This window comes from Neophocaena asiaeorientalis, unplaced genomic scaffold (assembly GCF_003031525.2).
Source record: "Neophocaena asiaeorientalis asiaeorientalis breed wild unplaced genomic scaffold, Neophocaena_asiaeorientalis_V1.1 scaffold317, whole genome shotgun sequence".
Lineage (NCBI taxonomy): Eukaryota > Metazoa > Chordata > Mammalia > Artiodactyla > Phocoenidae > Neophocaena > Neophocaena asiaeorientalis.
Genome location: NW_020173114.1, coordinates 4,417,114 through 4,433,719, shown reverse-complemented (window position 1 = coordinate 4,433,719; position 16,606 = coordinate 4,417,114). Strand labels below are relative to the sequence as shown.

The window sequence follows — 16,606 nt, the reverse complement described above, 5'->3', positions numbered from 1 at the left end:
ATATGGAATTTAAGTTAGAAGGTTATAAAATAGATATGAAAATACATAAAATAAAAACACACACATGTTTAAAAAATAAGCAATTACATACTAGATTTAAATATAAGAGAAAAAAAGATGAAGAAAGCACTTACTGTAAAAATATTCTAAATTCTGAAGCTTCAAAGTTCTCCACAGCAACAGGTTCATGATTTGTTAAGTTATTTGTATGTCCAACAGTATGAAAACAGAAATCAGGAACCCTTGCTAAAAGGACTGCTTTGTGTGCTTTGAACAAAGTACAACCTATTGAGAAAGTAACATCTGTATGGACTTCTTCTCTTAGAAGCCTATAAGGAATAAAAAGGAACCATAGTTTAATTAGTTAATTAATTAAACTAATTAATTATACACAGTTAATATATAATATGCCCATTTTTATAAAATAAGCTTTAAAAATAACACATAGGGCTTCCCTGGTGGCGCAGTGGTTGAGAGTCCGCCTGCCGATGCAGGGGACACGGGTTCGTGCCCCGGTCCGGGAAGATCCCACATGCCGCGGAGCGGCTGGGCCTGTGAGCCACGGCCGCTGAGCCTGCGCGTCCGGAGCCTGTGCTCCGCAACGGGAGAGGCCACAACAGTGAGAGGCCTGCGTACCGAAAAAAATTTTTTAAAAAACACATAAACTAAAAATACAGAGATAACAAAATAAAGTTAGTATGAAAATGAGTTTATTCTCAGTTCATCCAAAGAACATTGTCTAACATTGGTTTAGAAGGCAATTTTCTAAAATTTATAATGAAAACAAAGGTAATTACACTAAAAGAGTAAGACTAATTTTTCAAAAAATATCTTTTCCTTTTAATTCCTTCTACCAATAAAATTTATCTTCTGCTACTTATGTTGATTTTCCTTTATAATGTATGTACTTTAGATTTATTTTGGAAAGAGAACACAAAGTAATGTGATTGTTGACTATTGAATCAATTTTTTAAAATCTTACTAAAACTAAAGCCAAAAAAGTAAACAGTCAACACCACCAGCAAACCACACGCAATAATAGACAATCCAGTCTAGAAACTGGTACGCTGTACTTTGACTACTGTTAAATACCAAGTCTGAAATGCAGGCTTGGCTATCAAGAATGTGACATTTAAGCCCTTTTCCATTGCCCACCCCACAAAATATAGAACTATGCTCTAATCTATTATTAAAACGATGGACTCGAGGAAAGCCCATTCAAATCCCTTTACTAATGTTAGGACATAGTTATGGTAAAGCTCACATGTAAGGTGATATAAGAACAGAAATCAGCATCATAATAGAAACTGTCACAATGTTTTTTCTGTGTGGTAACTATATATTTCTGCTCTGTAAATGTTAAATAGTATTTCATATAGTATAACATTATCATCAGCAAGTTACGTATTCTCAGAGGACTTCTGTATTGCAGGATATAACTGGCAATCACACTAGTACACTACAGGAGGTCCAAGTATGGATAAAGATATCCATTACAGGGAAAGCTTAGAATGTTGCCACTGACACTCACTCCCCCAAGACCCAGTTAATAGCTCCTTCCTCTGATCCCTCCGTACATACCTCTATCACAGCACTTCTGTCACTGTATCATTATTTTTATAATAATAAAATTATATTATTTTAATATAACTAAAATATATTATATTCAGACAATGAACTCTCCAAAGGCAAAAACCGTACCTTCATTAGACAGCAAGAGCTCAATATCTGCTTTTTTAGATTTGGCTGTATTTTACCCTAAACAAAACAAATGCTTCAGAGCACAAAGCTTTCAGAACCTTGGAAACAATGAGCGAATAGATGCATTTTAGTCAATATTTTAATCAATAAATGATTTCATAAGCGATTGTTAAAGTTATACAAGAATGTATTGGTCTCCCAAACATTAATAAAAACTCAAATTGTACAAATAAATACACCATTTATTCCTCCTTCCCACCCACCTTCTACCCATACCCCACTTCTCCCCAAGTGAATAAACAAGCATTGCAGCTGGTAGCCATACAACTGTCACTAGGGAATCTGCCTTGTTCATAATAGATGCTCATGAGTATTCATCAAATAAAAAAAAAGTTAATGTTTTTAAAAATGTTAATGTGAAAATATAGTGCTTTTTATTTTATAAAACTACATGTATCAGTTATAAGCATATCTTGTTATCTGTTACAAGTATCAATATCTGACTCGGACCTGCTTAAACATTAAGGAGGGTTTTATTGGCTTATCTCATAATAAACGCTAGAGGAAGGATAGGCTGGAGCAAAGGCTCAGTGGTGTCAAGGCCCAGCTTCTTTCCATCTTATTTCTCTGTCACCTACTGTATTCACCTATCTAAAGCATTTTAGACTGCTGATTAAACCCAATTCTCACTAAAAATTTACTGAGCATGTACCATGTATGAAGCACTGGGGACATAAAGGGGACTAAAGCATTGTATCTGCACTCAAGGAGTTTGTAGAAGAGTATGGCTGGGTGAGTATATGAGATTTTTTAGTTGTTAAAAAAAAAACAACACTTTTTCTTGTAACAGGAACTTGGGACTTCAGGATCCTATCCTTTCATTGCTGCTAGGATGAGGATAAATTGTTCACCTACTATACTTATGACCTCATTTTCTTTATATAAATTAGATGTATTATCTTCTTTAAATTCATGACACTTCAAGGCTCACAATACAGCCAGAATAGAGCCACTGAAGAGGAGTTCCTCATCCTTAGAGATTCATCCTAGAAACAGAACAACTTCACTCTCATTTTTTTTTAATGTTGTACATCAATTCCCCCAGTGGTGGAGACAAGGCAGAATCTCTCATAGACAGGCCCAAATTAAAAGGAAATTTTTTTGCTTTATAAAGTTCAGTTTATAACTGGTGGAGCCTTAAGTGTGGGCAACAGTAAGCACTTTTTAAATGTAAAATGCTGCACAACTGTTATTAATAGTAATTATGTTTACAACTAGTTCAATAGTTCTCAAAGTGTGACCCAGGCCAGCAGCATCACCTGGGACCTTGCTAGAAATGCAAAAATCTCACGCCCCATCCCGGGCCAACTGTATCAGAATTAAGGTCTGGGTCTCAGTAAATCTAAGCTCTCCAGGTGATTCTGATGCACACTAAAGTTCAAGAATCAATGTTTTGGTGGAAATGGGAACTAGCTAGGGAATATTTCTAAGCTTCATTTTCTTTTATAAACTGAGATGACGTTCCTGGATTCACTATAGCCTGAGTTAAGCTTCACAACAACTCTCCATTTGCTAGAGTCCTCATGGGAACTGGGAATTGCTGGGAGTTGCTGCAGGCTGTAGAGTATTCTAGGAGAGGGGAAGCCAGGTTGCGATCAGGAAGTATTTCTACGAAAGCATTTCTGCTAAATCGTTTAAAGAGCGCTCAGAAGAAAGAGACCTCCAACGCTCCAGGATTCTGATCCATTTTTACTCATTCTAAATACTCAAAAAAAATTTTTTAAATAAATATAAAAAATATATATATATATAAAATAAATATAAAAATATATATCTAATTGTATCATTTTTCTTAGAATTGTTTGAGCTTATAAAAAGTTGTGTAAGTTTCAGGACCACGAAACCTGTATCCACCCCGACATTAGCGAGTCTTTCAAGACTTAAGCCTACCCGTGTTACAGTACTTTGGCATAAACTGGTGCTGCACAGAACTATGATGGTAATTTTGGTTTTCTTCTTGAATCTGGTACGTGGTCTCCGAGGTGCTCTGGATTGGTTATAAGGGCGAAAGAACCCTCTTTGTAGTGAGGAGACAAGTGAGCGTCCTGCAGTGGCCTGAGGTGAGGAGGACAAAGCAGGGAGGGATGGAGAAACCGAGGAGCCACAGTTTCTGGTACGGAGGTGGGAGCCTTAAGAACTGAAGCAGCCTGAGTTCCCGCCTCCTCCTACCTGAGCAGATCCTGGCTGAGCTGCTCCGACACCATCGCCTTCAGCCGGCGCCGCTCACTGGGCCCCTTCCTTTGCAAGCCCTTACTGCAAACTCCAGGGGACTCCAGAAGTACCATGGGGGCCACGCTATCCTCCCCACGGCGGGCCATGTTCCACAAAGGTACGGCGGCGCCCCGCAGGCCCGGTACAGGGTCTCACTTCCCCGCCTCTGGAAGAAACGGGCGTTTCATACCGAAAGCTCTGCTCCTACCCGAATCCGCCCCCTAAAGGAAAATGCTGATACCTCTTGTCTGTTTGTTGACGGTCCCTTATAACTGCCGAACCTCAGTCCCGGAGAATCTCGGAGACCCGGCCAGCGCCGGCACGTGACCCGGGAGGGTGTGCGCAAGCGTAGTAGCTCTGTTTAACTCCGCCAGCAGGCGCTCCGCGCAGCACCGCCGAGGGAGCCAACTGTTATGCGGAGCTAACCAGGTCTGCGCTTTATCCCTGTCCCTCTGCTTTCCAGTTGGTGCGAACCAGTCATTTAAATAAATGTTTTATCGAGAACTGAGTTCAAATCAACCAGTGCAGCCTTTCAGCACTTTGTCTTCCTGGGGTGTCGGCGCTTTTTTTAGCAGGAAAGACAAGTTCACTAGACCTTTACTGCGGCGAGTCACACTCCTTCACTTACTGCTTTGGGCAAGAAAAATTGGGGGTATGAGGGGCGCGGGAAGAACTTCGTAAAATCAGCAGGAGTTAACAACACTCCAGAGCCCCCTGCAAAGGGTATGGTATAATGTCTAGAAGACCCCTTCCCCTTCTAATCCAGGGAGTGGCTCACATAACTGCTCTTGGACTTAAGCAGAGAAATGTCAGTTATATTCCCCCACTTTGCATATAAAACTATAAAAGTTATGAGGTGGAAGAAAGGAAGTAATGTTGTAGGGCTAGAGTCTTTAATTGAGCAAGGAATTGGGTGGATTGATGAACTATAGAATTTTGAAAATTTGGTGTGGAGAAAAGAGCTGGAGCGAAATTACTTAAAAAGTCTTTTGTTTTTTTATTTGATTACTTCTTCCAAAGGAAGAAGATTCAATCCTTCTGCATCATTCAGAAGCTCTGCACAAGGTAAAAAGTACATACTAATTGCTTGGAAAATATATGAATATTGTACCAGAAGATTGGCCAAGTAGTAGCCATTTCTCCAAATAATGACTTTCTCAATTGTTCAGACACCTTAGTTATGAATATACTGGATAATTGATTTTTAATCATTCCTATAGAAAAGAGGAGTGTCAAAGATAATATGATAGTTAATATTTATTGAGTGCTTTTTAGGCGAGAAAGCTGCTCTACCTGCTTTCTATGTATTAACTCAATTAATCCTCACAACCACCATTTAGGTTGATAATGCTATGAGCCCAATTACAGATGAGGAAGTTGAGGCATGAGAGGCTAGATAACTTGGTCAAGGTCACACAGCTAGTAAGTGGTGATCTAGGTATTAAAACCCAGACAGTTCAGTACAAGATTCTTTCCCTCCAAAGTCCTGTGATACTTCTACCATGCCCCTTTATCAGCTGATGAAGCAAAAATTAGGCTACTCTCTGATTGGGAATGGATGACAGATGGTTTCTGGTCCATGTAAATTTTTTTTTTTTTTTTTTGTGGGCCCTCTGGTGTGAGGTCACTCCCGCCTGGTTCCCACCCCCTTTGTGATGTGGTCCCTCTGGTGTGAGGTGGTTCCTGCTGGGTGCCTCATCCCCTTGGTGATGTGGGCCCTCTGGTGTGAGGTCACATCTGCTGGGTTCCTCACCTTTTTATGATGTGGGCCCTTTGGTGTGAGGTGGTTGGTCCATGTAAATTTAATTCTCTTAAATTACCTTAGGCAGCTTTGTGAAGTAATTAAAGTACCCTCTTAAAAAACAAAACAAAAAAAATAGTTTTAGGGCTTCCCTGGTGGTGCAGTGGTTGGGAGTCCTCCTGCCGATGCAGGGGACACGGGTTCGCGCCCCGGTCCGGGAGGATCCCACATGCCGCGGAGCGGCTGGGCCCGTGAGCCATGGCCGCTGGGCCTGCGCGTCCGGAGCCTGTGCTCCACAGCGGGAGAGGCCACAGTGGTGAGAGGCCCGCATACTGCAAAAAAAAAAAAAGTTTTAATGATGCTTCACATTCCACCATTAGAGATTTTTTACTTAAAACATTATTTCTATTTTAATTAATTTATATCTGTAATCATTTACACCTTAATGTGAGTGAAATTATCAAAAAATTTTTCCTCAAAGGCTTTATGATCAGGAACACTAGAAAGTCCTGGGAAGCTAGCAACAGGAGCTCTGAAGGTAAACACTGCTAAATCCACAATTTTATTTAGGGTTGGCCTTAACTGTGATCCTTATGTGTGAAATATAAGTTTAGGTAAAATTGCCTTGGAAGGCAAAAAACTCATCTAAGTACTACAATTTCATGAAAAAAAGTGATTCTCTTAGATGTATTTTTTCTTTCTTTAAAAATGTTTTCAAATGAAGCATTTCAAACATACAAAGAAACAGAGAGGTACAGTGAACCCCGATATACCCATTACCAAAATTCAACAATTATCAAGATTTGGGCATATATGTTGTAGCAGTTTTTCTTTCTTTCCTCATCTTTTCTTCCTTTCTTTTTTCCTTCCTTCTTTCCTTCCTCCCTTCCTCTCTCCCTCCCTCCTTTCTATCCTTTCTATCTTTCTTCCTTTCTCTTCCTTCCTTCCTTCCTTCCTTTCTTTCTTTCTTTCCTTCTAAAAATTTTAAAAGTAGAGCACCAGACACCATTTCATTTTCTCCTATATACTTCAGTTTGCATCACTAAAAACTGTACATTTTCTTACATAACATTACAAAACCATTAATGGTATTCCTTATAAATCGACGATAATTCCATTTACTATGTAGCCTATTGTAAAATTTTCCCAACTGTCCTAAAAATTATGTTTTACAGTTGGTTTGTTTGAATCGGTTTTCAAACAAGATACAAGGTTACCTTTGGTTCTTACATCTCCTGAGTTTCTTCTAATCTCCTGGATTTTCCCTCATGACACTGACATTGTGGCAGAAGCCTGAGCAATTTGAGCTGTAGAGTATGCCACATTTTAAATTTGACTGCTTCTTTGTAGCATCACGCACTGTGCTCATCTATCCCATATATTTTCTGTAAATGGAAGCTGTTTTTAGAGGCTTGATTATATTCAGTTTCAATTTTTTAGCAAAAAAAACTTTTATAAGTGGTATATTAGTTTTCTATTGCTGCTTTAACAAATTACCACAAACTTAGTGGCTTAAAAACAACACACTTTTTTTACTTTCAATTCTATAAGTTGGAAGTCCCACATAGATCTCACTGGGCTAAAATTCCACTTTGGGCCGGGCTGCATCCCCTTCCGAAGGCTTGAGGGGAGAGCTTCCTTGCCTTTTCCAGCTTCTCAAGGCTGCCCATATTCCTCAGTTCTCGTCTCCGCTTCTCCAACTTCAAAGTTAACAGGTTGAATCCTCCTCACATTGCATCATTCTGAACTCTTCTTCTCCTTCCTTCTTCCCTCTTTTAAGAACTGTTGTGATTACTGGGGACCAAATGGATAATCCAGGATAATCTCCTTTTTTTTTAAGGTCAGCTAATTAACAACCTTAATTCCATCTGCAACCTTAATTCCCCTGCCATGTAACCTAACATATTCACAGATTCTGGAATTAGGACATAGACATCTTTGGGGGCAGGGGGAGTAGGCATTATTCTGCCTCCCACAAGCAGTAATTCATTTTGAATCCTGTCAGAAGGCACATAATCTTTGGTTATCCCCATTTTAATGTTGTTAAAATGTATCATTAATTTTCATCTGATAGTTTTGTCTGTTGATAACTCTTACTTTAATCAATTAACTAGGGATTACAAAATGATTTTATAATTCTATCATTCTTTCTACATTTATTTGCTAGAAATTTGCTGGAAATCTTCTGTAAAGAAGAATTTTCCCTCATCAATGAGAAATACTGGATATCCAGAAATACATTTCACACTGCAAAGGCAGGATAAATGCTTAATTCTCTTATTTAAATTATCCTTTTATCAAAGGCCCACTCATATTATGGAAGGTAATCTGCTTTACTCAAAGTCTACTCATTTAAATGTTAATCTCATCTAAAAAATACCTTCACATCTAGAATAATGACTGACCAAATATCTGGGTACCATGCCCTAGCCAAGTTGGCATAAGTTTAGAAAATACTCTTCTCCTCTTGTGTATCTCCTTTACTCTCACATCACTGTCACACTCACAGTATTTCTGACACCAAATGTGGGGGGGGGTTTACACACACAGCAATTCTGTGACACCAGATGGATGTCAGGCCATTTAACTCAATTCTGACACTATCTATGTGGAGACAGCATCCGATCCAACAGGTTTAAGGCTCAGTCCCACAAGACTGCTCCTCCTTCAGTTGCCAATTGCAACGCCAGGTTGTTACTATGGTTCTAACCAATCATCTAGAAATATAAGGTTCCCGCAGTCCTATACTTGGGTTCAATTAATTTGCTAGAGCAGCTCACAGAACTCAGGGGAACTGACTTACTTACTGTTTGCCTGTTTATTATAAAAGGATACGATAAATGATGCAAGTAAACATCCAGTTGAGAGAGGAAAAGTATTGGGTGGGCCAAAAAGGTTTGTTCATTTTTTCCTGTTAGATGGCTCTAGTAGCACTTAGTTGTCTTTATCATTTGAAACAATTTTGTTAGATTGTATGTGACAGCTGTCATATCAGCGTGCATTTAAAAAAAAACCTATCAAAATTGGTGAATTTTTGTGTAGCCATTTTAATATTGAAGATAGAAGAAAAAAAGCAACATTTTCAGCATATTATGCTTTATTATTTCAAGAAAGGTAAAAATGCAACTGAAACACACAAAAAAATTGTGCAGTGTATGGAGAAGGTGCTGTGACTGACTGAACACATCAAAAGTGGTTTGTGGGGACTTCCCTGGTGGCACAGTGGTTAACAATCCACCTGCCAATGCAGGGGACACGGGTATGAGCCCTGGTCTGGGAGGATCCCACATGCCACGGAGCAGCTAACCCGGTGCACCACAACTACTGAGCCTGCGCTCTAGAACCCACGAGCCACAACTCCTGAGCCCACATGCCACAAGTACTGAAGCTCACGTGCCTAGAGCCCGTGCTCCGAAACAAGAGAAGCTACTGCAATGAGAAGCCCACTCACCGCGATGAAGAGTAGCTCCCGCTCAACACAACTAGAGAAAGCCTACGCACAGCAATGAAGAACGAACGCAGCCAAAAATAAATAAATTAATTAATTAATTAAAAAAAAATAGTGGTTTGCAAAGTTTCGTGCTGGCTCGCTGGATGATGCTCCATGGTCAGATAGACCAGTTGAAGTTGACAGTGATCAAATCGAGACATTAATTGAAAACAATCGTTATACCACGCGGGAGGTAGCCAACATACTCAAAATATCCAGATCAAGCACTGAGAATCATTTGCACCACCTTGGTTATGTTCATCGCTTTGATGTTTGGTTTCCACATAAGTTAAGCAAATAAACCCTTCTTGACCGTATTTCCACGTGTGATTCTCTACTGAAACATAACAAAAACGTTCCGTTTTTAAAACAAATTGTGACGGGTGATGAAAAGTGGATACTGTACAATAATGTGGAAAGGAAGAGATCGTGGGGCAAGCGAAATGAACCACCACCAACCACACTAAAGACTGGTCTTCATCCAAAGAAGGTGATGTATATATGGTGGGATTGAAAGGGAGTCCTCTATTATGAGCTTCTTCTGGAAAACCAAACGATTAATTCCAACAAGTACTGCTCCCAGTTAGACCAACTGAAAGCAGCACTCGACAAAAACATCCAGAATTAGTCAACAGAAAATGCATAATCCATCAGGATAACCAAGACCGCATGTTTCTCTGATGATCAGGCAAAAACTGTTACAGCTTGGCTGGGAAGTTCCGATCCATCTGCCGTATTCACCAGACATAGCACCTTCAGATTTCCATTTATTTCGGGCTTTACAAAATTCTCTTAATGGAAAAAATTTCAATTCCCTGGAAGACTGTAAAAGGCACCTGGAACAGTTCTTTGCTCAAAAAGATAAAAAGTTTTGGGAAGATGGAATTATGAAGTTGCCAGAAAACTGGCAGAAGGTTGAATATGTTGTTCAATAAAGTTCTTGGTAAAAATGAAAATTGTGTCTTTTATTTTTACTTAAAAACCGAAGGTACTTTTTGGCCAACCCAGTATGTAGGAAGGGGCATGGAGTTTCCATGCCCTCTCCAGGTGTGCCACTCTCCCAGAACCTCCGTGTGTTCACCAACCCAGAAGCTCTCCAAAATCCATAGTTTGAAGATTTTTATGGAGGCTTCATCCTATAAGCCTGACTGATCATTAACTCTATTTCCAGCCCCTCTAACCCTCTAGAGAATGGAAGGGTGAAGATTCCAAACTTCTAATCATGAGTTGATTTCTCGTGACCAGCCCCAATCCAGGAGCCCACCAAGAGTCATCTCATTAGAACAAAAGATGCTCCTATCACCCAGGAAATCCCTAGGGATTTAGAAACTTAGGAACGGGGATCAAAGACCAAATATTAGAACTAAGGATGATCCTAATACTCTTATCACTTAGAAAATTACAAGGGTTTTAGGAACTCTGTGCCAGGAACTGGGGCAAAGGCCAATATACATTTTCTATTATTTCACAACATATACAAGGAACCATCACAGTGTCAAAGTATGCATATTTAAATAACAAAAACGTAAAGAAACACAAGAAGTGAAACTATAAAAGTCAGGAAAGCAGTTTAAATTTGGGAGGAAGAAAGAGGTTGTAATTATGATTGGGGGCATAGAGGAACTTATAGGGTGGCTGGAGAAGTTTTAATGTCTTGAGCTGAGTTAGTTGCAACAGTGTTTATCTTAAAACAGATTATATTCATAATATATAATATGTAATAATTATTATTAGCTACAGATTTGTTTGGTATAGTTTTTAACTGTAAGCATTTTACAATAAAAAGGTTATTTTAAGTGTTACCTGTTACAGATAGAGAACTAATGGTTACCATAGGGGAGAGGGAAGGGGGTTGCAGTTAGGGGTAGGGGATTAAGAGGTACACTATTATGTATAAAATAAGCTACAAGGATATACTGTACAACACAGGGAACATAGCCAATATTTTATAATAACTATAAATGGAGTATAACCTTTAAAAATTGTGAATTACTATATTGTACACTTGTAACTTATATAATATTGTACATCAACTATACTTCAATAAAAAAGTGTTATATATCAAAGAGGGTTTAAATAAAGCAGTGTTTAACATTTTGAGGTTAAAAGGTAGAATATAATGAAGTAATGACCCTGACATTTTGTATAGCTCACTATCTAATTAGAGATAATTTCAAACTTCAGTGAATATTTGAGTAATAGTACCCTTGTTTGAGTAAAGATACATTTTGGTAACTATTTTGAAGTGAAAATCTCTTAGTTAAATGAATAATTTCCATTACCTTTAAAAAATCATTGTATTTGAATTACATATGCATGCATTATTATCATGGGGCTATCAAGCCGGGGGGTTGTTACAGAATGAATTATTTGTGTCCTCCCAAAATTCATATGTGGAAACCTAATCCCCAGTGTGATGGTATTTGGAGGTGGGGCCTTTAGGAGATGACCAGGTCTAAAGGGTGGAGTCCTCATAAAAGGGATTAGTACCCTTATAAATTAGACCCCAGGGAATTCCCTGGTGGTCCAGTGGTTAGGACTCTGCACTTTCGCTGCTAAGGGTGCAGGTTCGATCCCTGGTTGGGGAACTAAGATTCCACAAGCAGCACTGAGCGGCCAAATAAATAAATAAATAAATAGAGACCCCAGAGAACTCCCTCTGCCCCTTCTGCAAGGTAAGCCCACAGTGAGAAAACATCTATGATTTAGGAAGCAGGGTCTCACCAGACACTGAATCTGCCAGTGCATTGATCTTAGACCTTGCAGCCTCCAGAACTGTGAGAAATAAGTTTTGGTTGTTTAAGCCACCCAATCTATGGTATTTTTGTTATAGCAGCCTGAATGGACTAAAACAATGGGGATTATGAAATATCACTTATCCATCTCCTTTTTTCAGATCAGAACTGCATGGAAATTATTTCAAAATAATATTTGATTTTTTTCTCTCCCTTTCCTTAAGCTTTTTCCATCTGCTCACCTTTCTCCCACTCTTATCTCTTCTTCCTTTCTACTCTTTCAATATACCAGGAAGCTAACTAATGACCCTTAAGCTTTAGGGGCCCCACTTGTACAAGCCCTTGCAAAGGTCTAGTAGGGTCCCTAGGAATGTGTCTACTTGGGTATGTTTTTGTAAGGTCTACATAAGTAAGAGATTTTGACTACAAGTGATCAAGACTCTTCCCCCTTAGTCATATATCCCCTCATATCTGGTGGCGTTGAGTGGCTGTAGGCATTTTGAGGATTCAGTCACAATGAAGCTGAGTTGGGGATACAGTAGTTTGGGTTAGCAAGGCATATTTATTGGTTCAAAATCACTTCCACATCTAGATAAGTTGTTGCTCCCTGTCCTGGTGTAGGAATAGCTTCTAGGAATACTTCACTGATTCATCCTACAAGGTGACATGAAGGGGTAGGGCTCAAGGTCACATCACTATGTGAAGATTTCTGACAGCAAATGATGCTGGAAGTACATGGATAGTGAAGGAGGTACACAACAGTAAGCAGAAGTTTCATGGGTGCCTAGTCAGAACAAAAGAAATGTTCTCAGTAATGCAAAACATTCGACTATAAACACAAACTTTTCCTTTTTGTGAGAGTCATACATAACAGAATTTATCAGAATTCCTGTATTTATAACCTATGTTTATTATATTAGCTTTCTTTTCTCATGATTTCCCATTCTAAATAATCACTTTTATACCTTAAAAATAAATAAATAAAGGGCAGCTATGCCATATATAAGTGTTTCAGTGGTATTCCCAATACTATATCTTCCTGATGTTTATTTTTATTTTGTCTTGTACAATAAGAACATTTGGGCTACTTTGAGAAAGAGCAAGGAAGCATTTATGCAGCAGATCCTTTTTGGAGAGAAGAATAAGGGTAACAAAGTATTTATTTATTGCTAGTAGAGCTCTTTTTTTGTTTTTGCGGTACGCAGGCCTCTCACTGTTGTGGCTTCTCCTGTTGCGGAGCACAGGCTCCGGACGTGCAGGCTCAGCGGCCATGGCTCACGGGCCCAGCTGCTCCGCGGTATGTGGGATCTTCCCGGACCAGGGCACGAACCCGTGTCCCCTGCATCGGCAGGCAGACTCTCAACCACTGCACCACCAGGGAAACCCTAGTAGAGCTCTTAATGAGGTATTTTCTCTGTAAAAATGAGGGAGAGGTGGTGGGCTGTAATATTTCTCTGACCTTAATTTAGCAAAAAGAAGGCCCTTTATTTTACTTCTTTATTTTTCTTACTTTAAGCAGAATAAAGGCACTAACTAGAACCATGCTGGGTGAACAAAGTTATAAGCAGATATTTTTCTACTTTTAGGCCACATTGAAACAAACATACTATCTGAAGAAGAAAATTAGGTACTATAAAATCAAATTGAAATATATATTCCTTAAGCACATTTTAAATATCATAATTAAGTGCCCAGGCCACTTAGAGTAAAAACTATGTGTCTTTCCTCAAAGGATAATTTTTATTTCAAACATAGTTTCAACTTGGATGTTAACTTTCACCATTTTCAGGGCTGACTTTAACATCTGAATACAACCATCAAACCTGTACTTGCTGTGGTAATGAATATATATAGGCTGCCTGGAGGTCTAAGTATGAACTAAATAACTTTGCATATCCTGGATGCTTCAGGGCAAAGTTCTTAAAGGTCCTGTATGAAATGTACTCTGAGTTCTGTCCAGCTATCTCCCGAAAGAGTCTGGAAACATCAAGATTTGGCACTCCAAAAGCTGCCCGAAGTATAGCAGCTAACTCCTGTTCGGTTATGAAACCATCACTATCAAGATCCAAAAGCTTAAATGACATGTGCAGAATCTTTTCAGTGTTGGCAGGATTGCATAGGACAGTCAGACCTATCACATACTCTCTGAAGTCTATGCTGCCATCATTATTCCTGTCAAAGAGGGCAAAAAGTTGTCTCAAGGGCTCTGAAATTGGGAGTTTCACATAATTCGCCAACTCTGTAATTCCTATCTTCCCTCCTTTTGAGGCAGCTGCAATTGTAGCACATTCATCCAAACACTGATGAATATTATCCCAATCTAACTTTAATTTCTGGCTAATTTTTGTAAATTCAACCAAACCGCCTTCCATGGGTAGTCGAAGGTTACCTGCAGAAATCATCAGTCTGCCATCTTCATAAGTGTGATCTGTCACAGGCACCCCAAGAGCATTGGCCATGACGATCCTCACTGTATTGGCAAAAAGGACGGGGTCTTTTTTTTCTCGGTCATTTGGGATATAAACGGGCATAAACTCAACTTCTACCCTGGTGAAGAGTTGACTCAGGGTCAATATACAGGTCTGGAAGCCTGTAAACCCCTGCCAGGTCCAGGTCACGGTGTCCAGGGTGTTTGGCTACCTGAGCAGCACTGGCTGCACAGGAACACCTGGAGAGAAGGCCCCTAGTTTAAAGTGACCAGACAGCTGCGGCTGGTACACACTCCTTCCAGGAAAATCAGGATCTGTGGCCACTTCCTATCAGATGTCACTGGCCTCAGGATTTCCTCCCGGGTATTCTTCCTCGAATTGGGGTCATCTCAGGTCACAGGCACCGGCTGCGTAGACAGTAAGAATTTCTCAGCCTCGGGGATACGCACATTTTGACTCGCAGAGACCACCGAGGGGAACCCTGCTAGGACACAGGCGACTGCGTCAAAGAAACTGGAGTGCGGTGCTGCAACGAAGATGCGGGCCTCGTCTCGGGTTGCCTTTATCCCTTTCACTTTAACCAGGAACCCTGCTGGAAAAAAAGTCACCTGAAACAAGAACTTGAGAGTTGGCTGCACCAGTCTTCTTCTCCAACTCCTGGCGGGCTTGGTTGGTCGAGCACGACGACCTACGGTGGAAAGCGCAGCCACCGGCCAGAGGAAGATGAAGAGGACGGCGATGTAGGACACGCGCACCGGCACCAGCACAGCCCCCATGAGGACGATGTAGGCCCAGCGCCACGCGCTGATGTGCGTCTGCTGCGTGAAGGGGTTGTCCACGGCCGGTGGGTACAGGGACTTGCTTGTGTCTTGGCTGAGGGTGGATTCCAACACCGCAGCCTCGGAGTCCGAGGTGGGCTGTGCCATGAAACCCACTGTTCCTTAGTCTCAGGACGCCTGTAGCTTGGATCTGGGGGCGGCCCCCGGAGAATACCCCTGCCGCATATTTAAGTGCTCTTTCCGTTCGCACATAATTAGAACTCTTCGAGGCAACTGTGGGTTAATAGACAATGATATATTACCTTTAAAGTAAGAAAAATCAAAAATGATAAGTGATGTAACAAGAGAATTAGAATCATATCAACAGCACAACCTTTTTTGCTTTTTGTAAATGGCCTCCTTTTGACATATATGCTTAATAAATTATTTTCACATAATTTCTGAAATTTACATTAAGCATATTTATATACCTACTAAGGATGAATTAAATAGATGAATATTTATTAATCACAATTTTTTAATTTAAATGCCATTACCAGTCAAGTTTACTTACAGTGAGATGCTTTGACAGTTGCTAAGTCAAATTCATTTACTCTTCCTACAAATGGATCTCTTTATGCTAAGAGGTCTAACTGATGGCAACCTTGAGCCTTTATATCTGTTACAAGTACTCTTCTACATCCACAGAAAATTAGAATACATCCATTATCATAGGCCAGGATTAGCTGTGGCACGTTTTGATGTGTATTGTTAATATTAGTCCAGATGAACTGGTCAGCATTCCAAACAGACATAAGTAACAACAACAAGAAACCTTAAAATCACCTTTGTCAGAAACACGTTTTCATTAAAATAAGTCAGGATTACTTCATTGTGTCACCACACACGGTCAATAAAGTCTTGTTCCTTCCTTTGTTGCTGCCCTTTGAAAACGATCAAGAGGGAAGCATAATTAAAGTTGGTGTGAACCAGGCTCTCTGCTAAACCTTGTAGCATTTGCTGTATCAGATATTCCTGTTTGCTAATTTAAATTCCTCCAGAATTAAAAGTCAAATTTTAAGTTTCTGAAAGATGTTTCTAATTATTGGAACACAACAGGTTACCCATAAAACAGAAAGAGCAGTGTGGATACCAAAGCCGGTTAAACAGAATGTGATCTAAGTGGAAAGATTATGGGCTTTACAACCAGATGGATCTAGGTCAGATCCTGGTTCCAACCCTTGTACTGTGGGCACTGGCCAATCTCATTTTCACATCTGTAAAGTGGTGATACTCCCTACCTTGAGATGTTATGAAGCACAAGTACAATGTACATAGAAAACTGGGCTTTTATTGGTAAATACACGTTGCTAGGATACAATGATGAGAATTCTTAGGGACATTCCACTTTCTTCTGTCACTGTCAGAACTATGCTTAGTGAGGGAAACATTCCTTTCACTGCTTAGTTTTATTTGGGAAC

The 16,606-nt window shown here is 39.8% G+C and overlaps 2 protein-coding genes across 2 annotated transcripts in view; both read right to left on the bottom strand.

Moving 5' to 3' along the window:
- The window catches only part of LOC112398842 (BTB/POZ domain-containing protein 8), a 60,530-nt gene extending 56,235 nt beyond the window's left edge, over positions 1–4,295 (bottom strand). The window contains exons 1-3 of the mRNA XM_024743597.1: positions 4,214–4,295; positions 3,931–4,138; positions 135–329 (exon numbers count right to left, since the gene is read on the bottom strand). Coding sequence (XP_024599365.1) covers positions 135–329; positions 3,931–4,079 — 344 coding nt within the window. The 5' untranslated portion in view covers positions 4,080–4,138; positions 4,214–4,295. The remainder of the gene's footprint in view (positions 1–134; positions 330–3,930; positions 4,139–4,213) is intronic.
- A 9,460-nt stretch (positions 4,296–13,755) lies between these two features.
- LOC112398849 (lysophosphatidylcholine acyltransferase 2B-like) lies at positions 13,756–15,293 on the bottom strand. The gene is given in 2 exon segments (XM_024743607.1): positions 13,756–14,633; positions 14,636–15,293. Coding segments are annotated over 2 exon segments (1,536 nt in total).
- Positions 15,294–16,606: the final 1,313 nt, after the last annotated feature.